Genomic DNA, 20,522 nt, shown 5'->3' with positions numbered 1-20,522 from the left:
GCAAGAGTGACGCAAAACTTCTGTCAGTGCTGCCAGAAAATAACTGTTAATAACGGAACCTTACAGCATATAAACATGTGTATATATGCACTAAGAATTACGGACGCAGTCGTTGTCAAATTCAGAGTGTCAAATATACGGTTATGTGCAATGGTGAAACCGTTGTAACGTTGCAAAGCACGCGTGGTACGGTGAAGTTTGCATTAAGCCTGAATTTTCACGGGCGGCGAAGTGCTGCCACAGCATTTTGCTGCAGAGTTCTTGACCAATAGAACCGCCAATAAAGCAGGAAAGCACTGTCTGTTGTGCACTGAGTGCGAATCTTCTATTTTATCGTCATTCCTATTGGCAAAGAATTGTGGAAATTCACACTAAAGTATGCATAACCGGGCTCCCGTATGAAATTGACAATGTAGTTAAAGATAGTAAAAATTGATATAAGAGTACACAAAGTGAACGAAAGAATAACTATTTCCTATACAATTATGGCCACGCAGGCGTTGCTCAATTTTGGAAACATGTCGGGCAAATGGTAAACACTAATACAAAACGGCATCGTTGGTAAATTTTGGTTATGTGACGTCATGCGTCTGAAGCCGATACAATATTTTGATTCCTCTCTTTAATCAGGCTACTATCTGGTGTGCAGTATCACAAACCAAAAGCCATGTCGCAAACCACCCTGCACCATGTGAGGTATTTTCGAAGAGTAACCGATGCTTCCAAACAAACCAAATCGCCGTTTACTAGTGAACTTACCAAACCAGGTCCTATTCACCTCACAAGACTATGGAAGCCACTTGGTTTTTCTATTATGGTAATTCTCTCTTTATTCACAATAGTTATCGCAATTTTTGGATAGTTTAACTTCTCGCTCAAAGTCGAAGAGAATGATTAATAAAAAGAACATATATGACATGATCCGTAACTCTGATCAATCTTCACGAGTAACCCTGCAAAACTGTTCCGTGCCAACAATATTAGCCACAAATTTGTTAGTGGAACTGCAAAATTTCGCTAGTGTTACAAATTTTGAGCACTGTTGGACAGTTGTACAGCTGATGGTGATCGAATCTTCATTAACGCAAGTTCTGCTAGCAGTAAAGTGATGTTAGTTTTTATATCATGTAAATCCATAGGCTGAGCCTCTTTCATTATTAGTTCTTCTTTATTAGCAAGCTTATACTTCAGAGTGTAAACAGATACAGAGTATCTATCGCTAAAGAATTTCTGGAAAACCAAGGAAGATTAGGAAATTTCACACACTTTGAAACTATTAGCGGAATGTCAGGAAATTCGACCACGGTTCCTAGAATTTTACTAATTTCTTCCTTTAATACTGCTCCAAGGCGAATATTCTAGTCAATGCACACTACATCTGTAGAAAACAAATGTGTTGTACAAAAAAGTACATAAATGAAACTTGAGTTTTTGTTAATTTAATGAGAAATGTTAAATTTTTCTGATAATTATAATTGAACACTAAAATTAATTCACATTACTGAATGCATATTTCTGAATTCAAATAATTGTTAGGTATGATTTTCTTTCATGCAAATCCATATACCATGACGTATTTCTTTCGAGTTGAAATGCTGAACAATTATTGAAATATCAAATAATTGAGACTGAGCCAAATTAAATTGAATATGAAAAAGATTGACTATTTTCATTTATAATTAAAATATAGGTATAAAGCAATGAATTTGAATAAGAAAAGCAGGTTCATTCAATAAGAGTAGTTCAGATGTGTATTAAAAAAAATCAATGTTTTTTATGGGAAAACTAGAAAATGTGTGGGAAATTAATACGCCATTCACGCTGGATACCCTGAAACTCCTCCTAAACCACTAATACATTTCTCTGAAAATTTCGTCACGGAAATTATAGCATTCAATACGATCAAGTCATTTTTGTTACTATCGTTAAATTAAAAACTGGAGAATTAATTTCAAAATGTCATTTTCAATACGTGATCTTGCGTTTAACTATCGCGTAGTATTTATTACCAAGATGTCTGACAGCCAGATATTCATACCAAAGCTGGTATTTCATGCACAAATTCATTGAAAAAGGGGCTATGGACATGATATGACTACAACATGCTGAATATTGTCCAAGAATTTGAAAAAGTTAAACATTTCTAACTGGCCGCACGTGAAAAAAATTATATATTTCAACAAAACACGTGCAACTAGATTTGCTATAATATGCATAATCTTACAGTTGAAATAGCTTTGCTGAGTTTTGAAATTTACAGTCAATTTCTTTTCATTATTCTTTTACAGTTCAGTAGCGCATCAATAGTTGGATCAGCAATTTGGGAATATGAAAATATTAGGGCGCGCACCCAGAGGTTGGTCCATCGATTCGAGTTTACTCGAGTAAGAGTATGTAAAGTTGTTCATTTTCCAAATACAATAATGAAATTATTAGGAGCTCTGTTTTTCAAAGAACACATATTTGTCATGTTTAAATGGATGGCGAGAGATCACATACAACTTACACGTCCAAAAATAACGGAAGTGTGCTCCTTGGAAAAACAGAGTGAAGAAGATGAAGTGAACAGAAAAATATAGACCTATTGTTGCTCTCTTTATACAGCGCACTGGATGGAGGGCGACGGTTCACAATTGGTGGAATAGCTTAGACGAAGGAAAAAAGCTATTTGTTCCTATTTGCTTCATAAATGTCTTGGTATTTTGCGCATGGCGTGTACCGGCTCTTCAGGGCACCATGCTACGATATTTTTGCTCCAATCCAAATTCCAGTAAGTTTTTTTCAGGAAAGTGTCAAAACTGGGAAAAGTTTTTGTACAAGAGGTGTATAATCATGCTGATTTCTTTGCCACGCGATTGTCTCTGAAGAACATGGTCATTAGGTTGAAAAATAATTTTTTTATATTAAATAGCAAACCTTATTACTTTTGAATTTATGCAAAATTTTCATTTGAAAATGCTAGGCTTAATTTGTCAAATGTGACTATTTAAAGTTTGAACAAAATGTCTAGGCTTAAATTTCAAGATCTATAAGAATCCTGCCATTTTTCATATAAAAAAAATGTATTTCTTGATATGGATTTTCTGATGGGAGTTGTAATGATAAGAATTTCACACTAGTCAAGATACCGGATCTGGAAAAAAAATTCTGTTCGAGAAGCGGGATAAGTTAATAACAATTCACTTGCTTTTTCCTGGTAGGAAAAACACACTGAACGAATGTTCATTCCCCTTATGTAAAAAAAAAAAAAAAATATGAAACTCATATTTGAATCTCAAGACTTGGAGTAGCCACTTCACTTTTTGATTGCAACAAATTACCTCTCATCGTTCTGACTTTCTGTGCTCCACAGGTTCGCGTTATATTAGTACAAAGTCCTGCAAGTATGTTTCGGAAATATATTTTCAGGGAGATACTTTTAGTATAGATCAATAATAATCAACTACCACAAATATAGCTTACAATTAGACACATAAAGTGCAGCAAAAAAAATAACTATTCAAAAATAATGCCTTCAAATTTGAAGTGAATCAGTTCAGTAGTTCTTAAGATAGCGTGGCAGCGCCAAACATATCACTGAACCAAATAGTTGATGTTATCGTCAGAAACAAGACTTCCTATTATTTGATTTTAATGAGAAAAAAAATATATAAATGAATTCCAATCTATGTACTTCTGGATTAAACAAACTTGTTTACCTAAAGAGATTGTAAAAAAGAAATGCTTTGTCAATTAATGTGATGCATGAAATCAAACTCTAAAATTGTTCAATGGTATGCAGATGTCTCAATTGATGAATTAAAAATACATACTGAATCTTCAGAATATTAACATTTGCGATGAACTGACTCAAATCCAATTCCCATTAATAATGTTATTTCTTCTTAACCCAAGGTGCGATGTGTTGGCCAATGGTGTTATCTACATTCTCACACTATACGATCCTGCACTTAGCTGCGAACATGTTTGTTTTGAACAGCTTTAGCTCTCCAGTTGTAGCAGCACTTGGCAAGGAACAGTTTTTAGCTCTATATCTAACCAGTGGTGTGATGTCAAACCTTGTTAGTTACTTTTACAAGACTGTGTTTTCCAGACCAGGCCTTTCTCTTGGAGCTGTGAGTTGTTCTTGATATTTCCATTACTTTATTTCTATAAATATGTCAATTGAGCAGCAGATGATCTAACATATCTGATTCGTTTAAGTCAGGAGCCATAATGGGAATTCTGAGCTTTGCCTGCACACAGTATCCTGACTCACGACTCAGCATTATTTTTCTTCCAATGTATACATTCACGGCTGATTCGGTGTGTACTGAAATTATACTCATTTTGTAAATTAAGTTACCGCAATCGTTGTTAATTAAGAAACTACCCTATTTTTACAAAGTATGGAGTCTCATCATTGAAATGCAACACTCATTTCACAATAGCTGTCTATATTCTTCACAGGCTATTAAGGCAATGGTCTGCCTTGATACGATAGGGTGCATAATGAAGTGGCAGTTTTTTGATCATGCAGCACATTTAGGAGGTGCAGCATGGGGAATGTGAGTATATCTGTTCTTGATCGGTTCAGTCAATCATATTTGTAAATTTGCATTATTTAAACAGATTCTGGCAGAAATGGGGCAACGCATATATATGGCAGAAGCGTGAACCGATTTTAACTTTTTGGCACGAATTCAGAGGACCACCTAGGTCTCGCTCATGATACGCTCTCCACATAATGAAATTAATTCTATATCACGATTTTGTAAAGTATTTATATGAGGGATGTAAGACGAACAATGTGAAAAAAAACTAGACAATTTATAAGCAAATATTTATAATGAAAGTTATTACTTTGTTATTACTTTTCTGTCCCCTGATATAGGAAAGTAAACTAAATTCAAATCTGATTCTTTGTTGAAACATCATTATCTGCAACATTTACAATAATTTTTAGTTAGTAATAATGAGTCATGACTCCAATAGTGAATCTCAACTACATCAATAAGATAGGTATAGAAATCTACGGGTGCTACCAAACAAAAAAGAAAAATGTATCTAAGAAATATGAATGAAGAGACGCATCTCAAAGAGATGAATAGAAACAGCGTAATTTGTCATTTGGGTTTAAAATGACATGTAGAGAAATTTTTTTATTTGTTTGGTTGAGATTATCTCTTGGGATTTGCTGAATCTTGAAAATCCTATGAATTCTGCTGAGCTATGGAGTTTTATGTGACATTTAATATTATTTTTACAAATGCATCTATAGACATGGGAAAATAGATATTACATTACAGGTTACATATTACATGCCTGTCTGATATATTGGAAAATGATATGGAAAGAGATTTTAGAAAACCTACTTACATTTCAACCAAGAACGTTTTATGAAGTACAAAACATACATAAGTACGTCTCATATAATTAGAGTATGAAAACGTTAAACACGCTGATGTAAAATATATTTTTCATACAATTTCTGTCAGTATTTACGCCATACGGGAACGAGGGTTTCATTGACACTAAAATGAAGCACGTTTTGTATCAGATTTTTATTTGTATAAAATTTTTCTTATTTCGAGTTTCACCTAAGTTAACTCAATCAAGCTTTCAAGTACTTGGCGTGATGTTTGATGTGATCTTCAATAAATGTTGATATGAAGTAGTAACTGTGGTCGTAACCTTCTTGTAGCCTCAGATTAACAGCCACTCCAGATTCCTTAGCTGCAGCCACCAAGTTTTCAGGTAATAATTGCGATTTTGTCAAGAAATTATCGTTTGTACCCTGAAACAACATTTCAATTTTATCTTATTGTTTACATGACTTTTTCAATATTTCAATGTGTTTTCATATGACCAGATTTCTTTTAGTCACATACTTAACTGCTTCAGAAATGTCCTATATTTTACTGGGAGATTTTTAGTTTTGTTTCATTTGTGAAAGGTGCTTGAACTCACTGTGAAATTTTCAATTTTTTCACAATACTACGTTCCATACACACTGTTTTTTCAAAATTAATATTTAACAATATGACAATGTTGTAGATTTCACCTGGTCAATTAGGATATCCAGTTGAGGTCCATTATATTTTTTAATTAGTTCAGTAGAATCCCAATCTTTCCATTTACTATCTCCTTCCACGCCACCTAAATATCCATTAAAAGCCTTTTTTCCCCATGGGCAATTTATAGGATTACAAATCGGTGACATTGCAGAGACTGATCTGTATAGGCCTGGGTTTTTCAGAACAGCGATAAATGCTCCATGTCCACCCATACTGGAAAACAATAATATGTGTGTATTATTATATGCATGTATTTAAAACCATCTTCATTACTTTGTTATTTTAATCACACTTTGATTAATATTACAAAAGCACTTTGAAGTTATGAAAATGGTTTCACAACGTGAAAGTCATTCCATGTGAAACTAAACCCCCTTGAAATATCACTAATTTCAACTTTTCACACATTCTTCTAACAAAAACATGAGGCATGTATTTTAATAAAAAAAATTCATATTTCCAAATTCAGAATATGATCTTTAGTTTTTATATAGGCTTTTTAGTGGTTATATTTCTGAACTTAATGCAGATAGTCTAAGAAACACAGCAACATTGGAAGCAACATGAAATACTCTTGTAATTAGTGCAATATAACTATTTTTTTATATCCATTTGATTGTAAATCTAACCAGTGAAATTATTTGACGTTTTCTCTTAATATTGACTGCCAACTTAAGGATTCTAGAAAACTATGATTTTTTTCATTCCAATTCTACATTACATCACCAGTTTTCAACCTGTAATAGATTTAATAGTCCTTTATAATAAATTAAACAACCTCACGATGTTGCATTAATAGACAGGGAGATTGAATTCTTTAAATAGGATCTATTACAGGTTCATTTTTTACAGTTATTGAATGGATACAACTAGTTCTTTTCTCAAATTCTAAAGATGACAGGTAATGACAAAACATAATGTTATACAATGCAGTCATTTAGATTCACGACCAAATAGATGAGAAAAATAATTATTTTATCTAAATTTAAAAGGTATTTCATACCTATATCACAGCTTTTTCGTTTTTTGGGTTATTTTCATTACTTCTAAAGACAGAACCGCTAAAAGAACATGTGTGTTAAATTTTAAATTTGAGGTGATATTGTGAACTTGAAAATATGGATTCGGAATTTCTTTTATTAAATATACGTCAATTTTATCGCAAGCAGAAGAATCGTTAAAAAAACTGGACAAGTTGAAAATATCGATGGATATTCAACCTTTAGTATTCCGTTCAACATGGGCTTATATTCTATCAAATATCACGTCGAGTTTTTTTTTTTTTATTTACTAAGCTGTGATTGCAACGTTACCTATGACCTGCTATAGACTTTCGATCAGGGATGGCTGGAAACTTTTCATTTATTAATGCCGGTAATTCCTTTGTAACGTAGGAATACATTCTGTAGTTATTTTTCCATGGTTCGTTTGTTGCATCAACGTAGAATCCGGCACCTGTTCCAAAATCCCAGTCATCATCTTCGCCTGGGATGTTAAGTCCACGGGGACTAGTGTCAGGTGCAACAATTATGACACCATACTGAGCTGCGTACTTTTGTGCTGCTCCTTTTTGAATAAAATTTGCTTCGGTACACTCTAAACCAGACAGCCAATAAATAACTGGAACTGGGCCTTGTTCTGTTTGTGGTGGTAGATAGACACCAAACCTCATTTTACATTTTAACTCCACACTGAAAGAAAAATTCATTTTTTGTTAAAAAAAAGATACACATCTTGGTCCGTTGTATAGAGTTTTATTTGTCATGGTTCCTAGAAAATTAAATGCGTATTGTCACAAATAACGGTTGAATATTGATGGAATTACAATAAAATATGATGCAAGTAATTATTTGATGCGATTATGGTTGTCAACTATCGATATCTGGGTGTTGCAAAATGTAATGTGTGTTTTTAGTAAACTACATTTTTCATAAGGCCTTGACATCAATTCATTGTTGCACCAACATCAACTTATGGTGATAGCTACAACAAAATATAATATGATTGACTATAATCGAAAAGAATAGTAACCCATACCAGATTTTCACTTTGCAACTATAAAGCTTTCATTTTTAATTTGTACCTGGAACCAAATTGTTCGGTAGTGGTTCAAATAAAAATGGTTAAAGACTGCTTGGCAACCACAATTATAAATTTCTGTCGGTATCATTTTCTAAATCCCAACACACTATTAGATGTCATGATTGCAGATTTGTGTTCAACTTTATTGTGGATCAGTATTTATCAGACTAAGTTATGCGCAATTATCTATGATTTTTAAAGAGGAACCAAACCTTCAAATCTAATAAAAAGAAGAAAGAATTTTTGTTCACATTACCATACTTTAGTAAATAAAAATGGACTTGTAGACAAATGTTTTAATACTTTAAAAACAATTAATTGATTGACATCATAATTACTGTAAGATAACAGTTGATTTCTTTTGCAATATCCTGTAATTTTATTTTGAACAGCTTTTGCATTACTAAATGAATATTTTAAGGGGAGAAAACGCCACTGGAAGACTAATTTCTAGTGAAGTCATAGTTGCTTAGGGGAAATACATGATATTATATGTACTTTTTCTTTCTCTAACGGCTCACAAGAAATTATAACATGTCAGAGATATATCGCATACCTTTGAATATTACAAAGTAAAGACAAGTGGTGAACATTTTTTGCCAGAATGTAAAAAACAACAAAATCCGTGTATTTATGGATGTCCTATATTCTGTTAAGCATCTAATGGCTTAATTTTACATGGACAAAGTTTGTGACAACAATGAGTACATTAATATTAACAGATCGAAACCTAAATATATTTTTGGAAACAAGTTACTCAATGATGAGTAATATAAAAGTTTATATACGGAAATCTCCTTTTCTATAAAAAAAAAAATATCATTTATATCTCGGATGATCAAAGTATGTACCTGTCATGGGTGAAGACCTTTTGCCATCCACCAAAACTCTTATTTTGGGATACTAATGTGATCTCAGGCATCTGTAAATGTGGAAAAAGATAATTTGCTTAATAAAAAAACTTTTAGACACCAACAATGTTTGAATGAAACACAAATATGGTTATTTTCAGTGGTCAATCGAATTCTGACAAAATACATGTAGAAGGCAGCTAAAAATTATATAATTAAATGCTATCTAAAGTCACATCAGTTAATTGACCTATGCTAAACTGATAAACTATAGAATTGCGACATCATTTCCTAATCCAGCCAATTCACTGAAGAACGGATCAACTCCAATAATACAAGAATAAAGGGGTTTTCTAAATTTCGTGGATTTTCGTACGGGGGTAAAAAGAAACTTATACATATTCAGTATCCGAAATAAACAATAGAACCAACTTATATGGTCTGTGGACATTGACGCGGATTTTATAATATTGCAGGCAATTAACCGATATAACCTCTTCGTCAGGAAGCAAAGTGGTATATAAAAAATAAAGGCCAAAAATAAAATAAACGCAAATTCAGAGCTACAAAGTTTATTCGCAGTAGCTGTATTATTTTTAAAAATTACCTTGAAACCGGTGTTATCTTCGGTCAGGTATCTTTCAGTTGATTGAATTTTTGGCAAATGAATGCAGTAAGGTACAGAACGCGAACCAAGTTCGGTTACTAAACGGACTGATCGACGGAGAATTGTGGATGTTAGTATTCAACCCGGCAACAACTCAGCCGCGGCTAGTCCACCAATGGCGGGCGTGTTTTTTATCATTGCCTAGAACGTTTCGGCAGATAGCGTCAGAATTACGTAACTGCTATCTAACCATACTGCTACCATGCTTTCGGCTCATGCGTGACTACACTAATATGAATAAGTATATTTATCGGTACAATATGTGTATGTAGTATATGAATGTATATTTAAGTATGCATATCTGTGTGAGCATTCGGGGAGGAAAACGTATCACGTGTGAATGCCCAATCCGTAGCGAACCACATATTAGATTTCTTCTGGCTGCTCACACCAATTGTAAGTTACATCCCCCCCATCAAAAAATGGAGTGAAAACATTTCTATAGAGTGCCCAGACCTGCTATAAGACCGTAATCTTGACATACGTCACACCGTAATTCGCAAAAAAAATGGTGCGCCAAGTACCTAACAGATGGCAGAAGGACCTGCGCTACTGCTGCTTTATCGAGCGATTCAAGGTGCACATACATTAGTAGTTGTGTGTGAAACCGGCGTCTGCTTGACGTGCATGCAGATAGTGAATACCGCCTCGAGGACATAACTAATTCTCTTCCGTCGACACGTCCCGCGTGAGAAGGTTAGTGGTCTTTCATCTTATTGGAAATTTTACGTAATACGCGGATTTCTGGCGCCTCCCACAGGGTTTAGCGTAAAAGAAAAATTGTTAAAATTAGGCGAGATTATCTAACTTGCTACTGTATCACTGTAACCTGTACACGCAACTAACGACCGCCAACTAGCTATTGCATGCGAGATATATCTTATGCGCTGTGACCCATTACTCTTAAACAAAATTCTATTCTGTTACGTTGAAGCATTCGAAAACTGTTTTTCCCTATTCTCGATTGGGGACTAGCCAAATGCGTGCACAATAATTTTATATCAACTCAAAACTGTTCCTGGATTGTACTTTCTTGTGAAAATATGCCATTTAAATAGGTGTTCATTTTGGGAAAGTGTTACGCTGTATCACCATCAAAAACTCATAGGTTGTCATACGAAAATACCAAGCTTCTTTTTCAGACTCAGGTCAGGGCCACATGTCAAAAGTATGTCTCAAATTGGTCCAATATCGTGGTACTTTTTTCCCGATATTTGGCCGAATGATGGATTAGTACATCGTGATGAAGATTCAATTTTACATAAAAATTTCCACTAAAATATCAAAAATATCGTCAAAAGAATTATAAATCTCACCGAATCATGCTTAGAAATAGTTGAGTGAATGAATGGGGTGGCGACAAGTGAGATAAAACTGAAAATAATTTTTTTTTCTTAATGAAACCAGAAAAACGTTATAAAGTAGGTATTATTGAAATGATCAACTCTATGAAATCTTGTAGGAAGCTTCTTAGGGCAATACTCAAGCTAAATCATATGTCAGCTATCAAATAATTGGATTCACAAAGGAGATCTATGAGAAATAGAGTTTTTTTTTTAACTTTTCTTTAAATATTGCCAAATTGAAATATTTGGGTTTGAAAGTGGCACGAATTAACTGTTACTAGATGTATTGCAATATCTTAAGATGTGTACAAAATAAACTTGTAAGCCAATTTTTGACAATCATTCACAACTAGAGGATCAGGAACTGAATTGTACCAACTTTTATTGTCATTCAAGGCTGGGACAAGCAAAAAGTATTGTATCATAGTACATAACATTTATTCTATGTAATTCTAGAAGATACTGAATATTCCGGGTGAAATCAGATATGCAAAACCTGAGTTGAAATCAGAGAAAGAATATCTGATGAGGCTAAAGCTAGCCACTAGAGCTGCTGATTTCTCAGACAGTTTTTGTACATATTGTTTTTTATGATCACACTATTTGTATCAGCGTGTAAGTATCAGAATGTTAACACGCCACTCGACTGATTTTTCCATCAAAAACATTTTGTGAATCTATAGCTCGTTTCAGCATCATCGTGAATATTACTGATGTAACTGCAATGTTTATTTGAAGTGTATATCGGTCGAAACGTCATTTTCATGTAATGATAAATTAATTTTGAATGCAGAGATTGATAAGATTGATTTCTCAAATAAACAACATGTCATACTGCTCTTTGAACCTGAAATAGATCGCAATTTATTCTTAACAATCACTGTCCTCTTCATCACGATCTAGTTTGCCAATAAAATACTTATTGTTTACGGTAATTTTTTCCTTTCTCAAGTATCAATTGCGTAACGTCATTGCGAGCACACTGTATAAAACTTGCCTCCAGTTTTCACAAACAATACATTATGAGTGAAATCATCCTTGTTTCTACATTGCATCTTTTTTGATGCTTCAGATTGCTGTTGATCATTAGCAAGCTTTAATTTGTTAGTTTTTTACCACGAAAATTTATTTTGATTATACGTAAATTACGTACGATTCTGAGACTCAAAGGAAACGAAACATAAAATTTTCCTATACGAAATTCAAATATTTTTAGAATAGTTTCAAATTTTCTATTTGCATATAATCTGACGTAAAATCGTAAAAAAAAGGCTGTATTATATCTTGGTAAAAATTATTATATTGCATTTAAGTTTCTATAGCTTATATACCTTATATCTTAATCTATCATTACTATCGTTGTTGTTATTCTTGGTATCATTATTACAAATTTATGTTACAGTATTATGCAATTCTTGAATAGCTGGTACGCCAGATCTCCTATTTGGAGCTGTCAATTTTAAACTGGACAAATTATAATTTCTGGTCATGTGTAGTTTTCTGTACTGTATAAGTATTGTAATACAAGCGAGCCCGCCCACACGAATGCAGACGTCCTCAAGTTCAAATTCAAAGACATTTCCGAGCTACTTTCTAAAGGCCGGCTCCAATCCTGTCTCCCTAAATTTAACTTCTAGATGTGAATCGGGCGCAGTGGGGTAGAGAACAGAACCGCATGTTGCTAACTATAAAGCACACAATCTTTAGTGTTAACAAAGCCAAGGTAGAGAGAACTGCGGATTGAATGTAGATTCGTAAACGGATTTTGTTTGTTTCGAATAACGCTATAAGATCTGGCTTGAATTAGCATTGCAACTAAAAATAGTGCAACTTGAGTATATAACGCACGTGCACTTTGTCGCAATCATCTACAACCGACTAAAGCTGCGACTACACAGTGTATGTAAATTCATGAGTGCTCGCTGGTCGACTCTGTACAACTCTTCGAAGTAAGAAGATCTTTTAACAATGCATTAACGAAAAACATCACGGCTTGCCATTTCCTAATTTGAATCTCAAGGCGTCTCTGCGATCTGTACATAAGTATGAACTGAATATTGCACTTGAGTAATTATAGACTTGTTCAATCTCATGGCATTGTGCTACGTCAGACCACAGAAACGCTATTTAAACAACGTGTCCAATGACCTTCTTGCACGTAGCTAATAATTCGAAGTTCGATTACGCATCGATAAGTGGTGCAGTTTTACATATTGTTATGAATGTATTATTACCAGGTGTTCGTTGAAAATTTTCAGACGTTTAAATTGAGACATGATCTTTGTACATAATTTTGATTTCGTTACAATCCATCTCGAACAGAGTGTAAGGGAACGTAAATGGACTTTGCCATTTGTATAAAACGCAAATTGTGATCCGTTTATTGCAATGGCGCTGGACTATTTATTACATCGCGTATCGAGCTATCGGAAAAAAGTTGCAGCCCCGAGTATCTACAACCATAACTTATTGTTTGCAGCTAATATGTCCATTGCGAATATAGATAGTTCTGTAGGCGCCAAAAGATTAGAATGTGATTATACTTTGACTTCTTTAAATATCTTGCTTTGTTCATCAACGCATCTTTGGCGTACTGTTATGGATCTTTTTTTTTTCTAGAGCAAATAATATTCTTGAATGATTTTTTTCGCTTACGTGATATAGGAAAAGTATTTTCTTCAGTCGAAAATAACTTCTTCCAATTTCAGTGAATCATTACGTTTTCAGACGACTAGTTTCCGAAAAAAAGGTTGTTAGAAAAATTTCCCCGAGTTATTCGATCTTTTCAGAACTCCCGCGTCAATTTCGGAAACGGTTTAATGAAAAAATCTGAAATTTGCACAACTTTACCCGTAAGTGATGGGGATAAAAATTAACATGTTTCCTTTTTTTGTATTTTTTTTTTATTTTCCTTATATTGAAAAAATTCGACGCACTTCGATACTATTCATACGATGTTTGTAAAAAGTTTTGTAGAAATTACTATAAAATTAATAAAATAATGCAATAGGAAACAATTATATCAGAAATGAAGAAACTATCTTATGAAAAAAGAGTATAACTAACGACAAAATATTTTGATCATAGATACTGATAGTAATTTCACCAACTGGAATTGATTTGTAGAGTTGTAACAAAATGTGAAGAATATTGTTTTTACGGTTTGTTTGTATTATTTTATACTATTTATATACTCAATACAACAGAATATTGGAAGAACACATAACAATAGGTTAAAAAAGTCTTGCAATAAATCACGTGAGAATTTAACAGAAATAATCGTAGAGTGCAAGGTTTATCGTATTCTTCTGTTACAAAGCTTTGGAGGCACGTTATTGGACTTTATTGTCTCTAACTTTTACCTTGTAATTCCAACATTTAAAAAAATGCAAACTTCTTGACTCCATCGGCAATTTGAAATTAGTTCTTTTATTTTTTCAGTGATATATTTTATTCTGTAATGATGTTTCCGAATTGAATATACCAAATAATTATACCATCCTCTGGATAAAATTTCGTTAATAGTATGTTTTGCTGGTAATATTTGTAGGAGTGGCATATATAACGAAGCTTATCAGAAAAGGTCATATTGGGTTGGAGCATTTTTCTAGAGACATGATTCCTTTTTTTTTAAATGGAATGCACAGCCATTCTTACTTATAATCTGAAGACTCTGTTCACTATTGTTACGTCATTTTATAACCTTTTATCACCTGTTTATGAATGAATTGTTGTTGAATTTTGATAGTTAAATGAATAAAACTTCGGGTAAATTTATACACTTAGGAAATTTCGTATTCTCATAAAAGTTCACCGCCCTAACATGACTATCCCAGAAAGAATTCTTATCACAGGCGGGGAATTTGAGATTATTCCCGTGCAAATTTGTTCTACGGAGCATAATTTCGAAACAAAATGGGTTAACAAAAAAAAAAAAAAAAATTACCATTGGTACGATGTAATTTTAGTTGAACAATATGATTAAATTGTTTAGTAATCTACTAGCTGTGGAAGTTTAAAAAAACTAAATTGCTCCTCGACTATTTCCATTATAAGTACAACAGCACTTTTAATTCGTAAAAGTTGCTGTACCTATATAAGATTAGAATGTATGTCACTCCAACATCGTTAATTATCTTTCATTTAATTGATTGATTTAGTACGTAATTGATAGGGGCTTTAGTAGATAATTGATAATACGAAAAAGCACGTGCAGGTTATCGAAAATTCGCAGATTATACTTCACTATGGTTCTGAAATAATAATACATATGTTTACACTTAAATCTGTGTAAATTAATATTTCTGGCAAAAATACACAACATTTTTCATTGAACTGCTAAAATAATCAGTTTTAACCGGAGTAAAGATCAGCACAACGAATGAAACTATACATCAGAAACTCGATATTTTGGGGCAAAGAAACACCTTCTAGAAGTTTATTGGCGAAATGTAATTGGCGAAATTGCTCGTATGCAGTAGCACATTTATTACTACGGAAAATAAACATGAAACGATACGTAAAAAATAGAGTGAGTCTGTACGATCACTAGTTAAAGTCGAAACACAAAAATTTTAAAAACAAGTATACACAGTTGAACTCTGAATAATTATAATACAAAAGTATTATCAATCTATCGATAAACTGAATATTTATATCTTATAAAAGGGTGGTACTTTTGTTCAGGTAAAACTGAGTCTTCTGTATTTTTACTGTTTCAGGGTGCCGGGTAGCAGCGTGTCATCCGAAATCACGAGATGCATTTAACAAGATCTACATTATATGCTTTTCGGCTATCACTCAACCAGGTAAATTAAATATATAATACGGATTTCGTAAATATAAATTACTTTACGTTAATCATTACAAAGCGTGACACGAATGAAACGGACTTCGATACATTCGTTCGACTTCCTTCATATCAATTGGATCACACTGAATTCATCTAAAATGGACTTTATTCAACGTAAAAGAACTAAAAACTTACTCAATAAAATTTTTTAAAGAACAATTTTTCTTTCTTAACAATGCACTCCGATGGTTTTTCGAAACCGTTTACGACCAAGACATTACATAACATTTGGGACCTAATGTGGTAAATTTGGCCGATGGAACGTTCATAAAACATTGGTAATCAACGATTTCACTGATGTGAAAATTTTGTAGTCAGTCTAATTCTACAGGCCGTATACAAGTATCCGTAAAAAGTTTTGTTTTACGCAACAATCATTCCAAGAAATTTATTATACGTGTTGTACCTGTTAGTATAAGATCAAAAACTGCATTCCCATAATAAGTGGTAGCTCAATTACAGAAATACATTTCTTAGTATCATTATTGCGGAGAAGAAAACTTTTTCTGAATATTTATATTAGCTATTGCATGTAGAATGGCGCTATCTGCAGCTTTTTTGTGTCAGTTATGGGTAAGCGTGAGTAACGGTCAAAATGAAGTGAAATTTTACTCGGTCGGTAAAAACTGACTATACCATCCCCTTAAGTTTACGTGTTTTTACGAGAATCCAACCCGTTATTTCGTAAAGCATGGGTTCGGTCTGAATTTTTTTTTTATGTATATATAATAATATGGTCGTTCTGGTATAAGTAAGTGCGCTCTGGTCAGCTCTGACCGAAAAATCGTCGTATGAATCAATAATTGAAAAACATCCTAAACATAATCTCAAAATCCACGTCGCGCTTGAAAAATTAGTACGACTTTTATTTACTCCTAGCTGATTAGAGCGCACTGACAGTACATTGATCATTTTACGAAAAAATTCCAAATTGATTTATAGTTTTTAGAAAACTTATTCCAGTCTCGTAAATACTTTATCGGTTACGTGACACCATTGCAAAATATATGTACGTTTTGCTGTATTGCAATATACCGCAATTTGGATAATCTATATCAAGTTGAAAAATAATAAGTTTTCCTAAGAATACATCAATACATTGACGTGATGCGGACTTCAATTTCGTGGATTATAGTACCTATTAGATGCAACAAGGGCATAAAGCGAACTTTTTCGCACGAGTATCGCTTCGATTCCAAGAGTGCAAAAACTTCACACCCGAATGAGCATAGAATATTTTTCGACCCTTCTGAGTCAAATTTGTGTGTATAGTGCCGATTTCTGAGTGAAAGTGAACTTTTACACGCATGTGTGTAAAGTAATAGCTTTTCACTTCACACAAATCGTGTGCCAAGAAATCGACACTTAGCATCCTAACTCTACGCACACAAGCCTGAAAAGACCATTTTACCCTGTAAACTTTTGTGATCTTTACCGCCGAAAAATTCCAGACATATACTGCCCTACTCAATTTCTCACCACTGCACGTCTACACCTAAGACAGATTGATTAATCGTGATTATTTCCTTTTTTCATATTTTTCAGAGTGCTAGCACATCAACGTACAGCAGTGGTGGCGTTGATCGTAAAACCGTGAGATCTGCACTTCTGTTGGCTACTGCAGGCTTGTCCCTTAGCACATTTTCCCTTAAGCAAATGTTGTCATCACCAGCTCATCATCGCCGCTTCCGTAGGATCAATTAAATACAAATGAAAAAAAGGAACCTCATCAGCCAAGAAAAATTTTTAAAATATGAGTAAAGATTAAAACGAAAGATATCGCCCAAGGAATAAGCTAGAAGAAAAGTATGTAAGAATTGTTGAAATCATTGATTCGAGATCCGCTGCTGTCAGAACTTTAGTTTCTATTCTATGAAGTGTACAACGGGTGAATAAAATAGAAGAACGTACATGAGACTGTAGCAAAGTGGAGTACCTGTTTGGTTTTTTTTTTTGTTTTTTTTTTTTGTACCTTTTCAACATTTCTGAGTGATATGAGGTCCAGCAAATTTTTTCACTTGCATTGTTGGACCAAAAAAAGTTTGTTGTCGAATTGAGAGCTGTCAGATATTATTGCTACAACCTACCACCAAATTGATTATGAAATGAATTAATTGGTACTCGGATGTAGTCATTTAATTGGCGAGAGAAAAACGAACAACATGCATGAGCTGCGAGAAAGAAATCGTTTTAGTTATATTGAATTTAGTACTTGGTTTAGACTGCACTTAATATAGTCATAATACTAGAGTACTTGTACGGTTACAAGTCAAATTTGAACTTGCAACAACAATCAGGTGAATCTTAACTAACATTTATACCACAAAGATACCTACGATCTATAGGAAACAATGTAAAATTATTTAAGTAAGAAAGTGCATAAAATATAAATTCAAACTAGATGTATATTATACTTGTTTGAGAATCAGCAGAGCGATTCTCAGCAGAGTTATATAAACGAGATGAAAAAAAACCTCACTGTTCAAGTTTATAAATCTGATACAGCAATAAACACCATGAATAATTCGCCTGTTTTACTTCGATTTCAAAACCTTTTAAAGCAGTAACCTTTCACAAAAAGTGCTACCTGTATAATTTGTAGAGTATTATTGTAGCACAAATATTTGCAAACTTGTAATCTATTCTGTGTGTATGTCCTTATGCGAATAAATAAATTTCAATTGAATCTAATTACCCGAAAATCAGTTCAATTTAATCCTTCTACAATTCTTTTGAATGTGTATCAACGGATTTACAATCAGGTTCGATCAATTTATGATTCGGCGCGTTGAACAGTAGTTGTTGATTGGTAGCACCCTTTTGCGTGTACAATTGTAATCTCATACTCGGAATTGTGTCCGAATACGGCTGATTTTACCGGACTCTAATTTACGAAGTGATTGTATTATTACAAATATTCGTATTATGGTACCTCATTTTAAAAGAGTCTCGCGATGACAGCGTAGTTCCATGAAGCCAACGAACCCACAAACGCTCAAAGAGTGAAGAGAAAATTTACAAAACGCATACACGAAGTGCATGGATGTAGATGAGCAGAAGTTAGGGCGTGGGAGCAGCACCTCCACCTGAAAAATTAACTTTTTGAAATAAAATTGAATATAAAAAATCCATGAAAGTACAATAAGAAAAATTATCTGGCATTTATTCTGCGTTAGCAACATCAATAATTCAAATGGTAACCAATTGGTCTTTACTTTTTTCACTGTAACGAAAAAATTTTCTAACTTGTTCGGATTTTTTGTATACGGGTCAGAATGACGGATCTTAACAGACTTGGTGGGTGACAATCTTCTATGGTAGCCAAAGGTTACATCGAATGTTCTATCTACCACCAAAAGAAGAACGCTTTACTCGAACAGTAAACCTACCCGCGGAAATAATCGACTTTTATTCCTGTGTTAGATATAGGACTTTATTCCCGACTTAACTCTGGCCACATTATTGAATTAGAAGTGTTTTCCTTTTATGCGTAACTGTGATCTATCAGTCTGAAAACTGTAATATTATTGAAAGTTTATATTAATACCGAGAGATGTAGTTCAAAGTGGTAAAGAAAAAGAAATAATCGGAAAAACGGGAAAGTTTATTTGTGGGAAATATTTCCCGTAAATGCCAATAATATGCCAATTTCGTTGCGTTTTTCAGGTAAAAAAAGTGAACATTATGGTTGAGTCGGGAATAAAAATGATTATTTTACATTTCTTTTTATTAATACTATTCTGTCTAATTTTAAATTGTAAACGAGTATTGGAAGATGTAGTCAACTACCAAAGTACTCGTTACGAATTTATGGGGATGGAATTGGATTTACAATAGCTTAGAGCAATATGAGCAATACTGCTCACTTACAATAAGTCAAATTTTGATGTACTGCAAGAAATGTTTCAACTGTGGTGCGCATGCTAGTTAGCGATTTCCTGAGATTCAAGACTATTTGTTCACCAGTGTAAGTGACAGAAGTTGTGAAATTACCTATAATTATTATTAATTATGGATATTTTCATAAATATGTAGAATATCTTATGTATTAGAGAAAATGAATATTTGAAAAGCTGGTCTATTGAAAGAATGACTGCAAAAGGTGCAAATCATATTTTCACTTACGACTTACGACATACGAAATTTTTTAATTTTTGGTCATTACAATGAACTATACATATTTTAATACGACAAAGGAATAATAAGAATAATAAAATACGACACAACGAAACATATATAAGTATGTATGATTTATTTATACATAGGATTAATCAGAAGTCATAGAATAATTATTTTAATTCTATTGACAGACAATTCTTTTCAAAACTATAGTTCAAATTTAATGATTATAAATTCAATAAAATTTGTACAAGAAAAACTCTAACATGATCTTTTAAATGATGTAAATAAATTCTCAAATTTCATTCTTCTAATGTGACAAACGTTACTTACTCCAAAAATATTACATCAAAATATTGGCCGATTTCGTTCATATTAAATAAAGTTCGGTCGTATACTTGGTAAATAATCATCTATACAATTTTAAATTATATTTATATTTCAATAGAATATAACCCCTGTGGTATACCATCAATCTATTCTGGATATGAACTGCTGCTACATCAAAAAACGATTTTTTCCTTCTTTTTTTCTTTCTTCTTTTTTTTG

At 33.1% G+C, this 20,522-nt stretch overlaps 3 protein-coding genes across 5 annotated transcripts in view; 2 read left to right on the top strand and 1 right to left on the bottom strand.

Moving 5' to 3' along the window:
- Nucleotides 1–20,522, top strand: part of LOC124181471 (heparan-sulfate 6-O-sulfotransferase 1) — a 520,983-nt gene that overhangs the window by 169,332 nt on the left and 331,129 nt on the right. The gene's annotated exons all lie outside the window — the stretch shown is intronic.
- LOC124181477 (presenilins-associated rhomboid-like protein, mitochondrial) lies at nt 86–5,104 on the top strand. 3 transcript variants are annotated; one of them, XM_046568094.1, is made up of 8 exons: nt 86–561; nt 631–817; nt 2,289–2,390; nt 2,605–2,770; nt 3,895–4,115; nt 4,204–4,305; nt 4,450–4,547; nt 4,612–5,104. In XM_046568094.1, exons 1-8 carry the CDS (start codon nt 530–532, stop codon nt 4,709–4,711), a joined length of 1,008 nt encoding a protein of 335 aa, XP_046424050.1. In that variant the 5' UTR covers nt 86–529; the 3' UTR covers nt 4,712–5,104. The 3 variants fall into 3 exon arrangements, with proteins under 3 accessions (XP_046424050.1, XP_046424049.1, XP_046424051.1); XM_046568093.1 differs by having other exon boundaries at nt 88–532; XM_046568095.1 differs by having other exon boundaries at nt 89–376.
- On the bottom strand, nt 5,533–9,856 carry LOC124181484 (S-formylglutathione hydrolase). Its single transcript, XM_046568105.1, has 5 exons — nt 9,597–9,856; nt 8,990–9,060; nt 7,370–7,747; nt 6,044–6,269; nt 5,533–5,776 (listed from the first exon to the last, which is right to left on the bottom strand). Exons 2-5 carry the CDS (start codon nt 9,058–9,060, stop codon nt 5,594–5,596), a joined length of 858 nt encoding a protein of 285 aa, XP_046424061.1. The 5' UTR covers nt 9,597–9,856; the 3' UTR covers nt 5,533–5,593.

The sequence above is a fragment of the Neodiprion fabricii genome, chromosome 4, assembly GCF_021155785.1.
Source record: "Neodiprion fabricii isolate iyNeoFabr1 chromosome 4, iyNeoFabr1.1, whole genome shotgun sequence".
NCBI lineage: Eukaryota > Metazoa > Arthropoda > Insecta > Hymenoptera > Diprionidae > Neodiprion > Neodiprion fabricii.
The sequence above is the reverse complement of the archived record's forward strand: the minus strand, read 5'-3'. Positions and strand labels throughout refer to the sequence as shown.

Coding starts and splice junctions, on each gene's coding strand:
- LOC124181484 (XM_046568105.1), bottom strand. CDS start 9,060: ATGCCTGAGATCACATTAGTATCCCAAAATAAGAGTTTTGGTGGATGG. Junction 7,748..8,989: donor AAGGTCTTCACCCATGACAG/GTACATACTTTG, acceptor TTTTTCTTTCAG/TGTGGAGTTAAAATGTAAAA. Junction 5,777..6,043: donor TGGATATCCTAATTGACCAG/GTGAAATCTACA, acceptor ATGTTGTTTCAG/GGTACAAACGATAATTTCTT.
- LOC124181477 (XM_046568093.1), top strand. CDS start 486: ATGGCCACGCAGGCGTTGCTCAATTTTGGAAACATGTCGGGCAAATG. Junction 4,306..4,449: donor ATACATTCACGGCTGATTCG/GTGTGTACTGAA, acceptor TATTCTTCACAG/GCTATTAAGGCAATGGTCTG. Junction 4,548..4,611: donor GGAGGTGCAGCATGGGGAAT/GTGAGTATATCT, acceptor TTATTTAAACAG/ATTCTGGCAGAAATGGGGCA.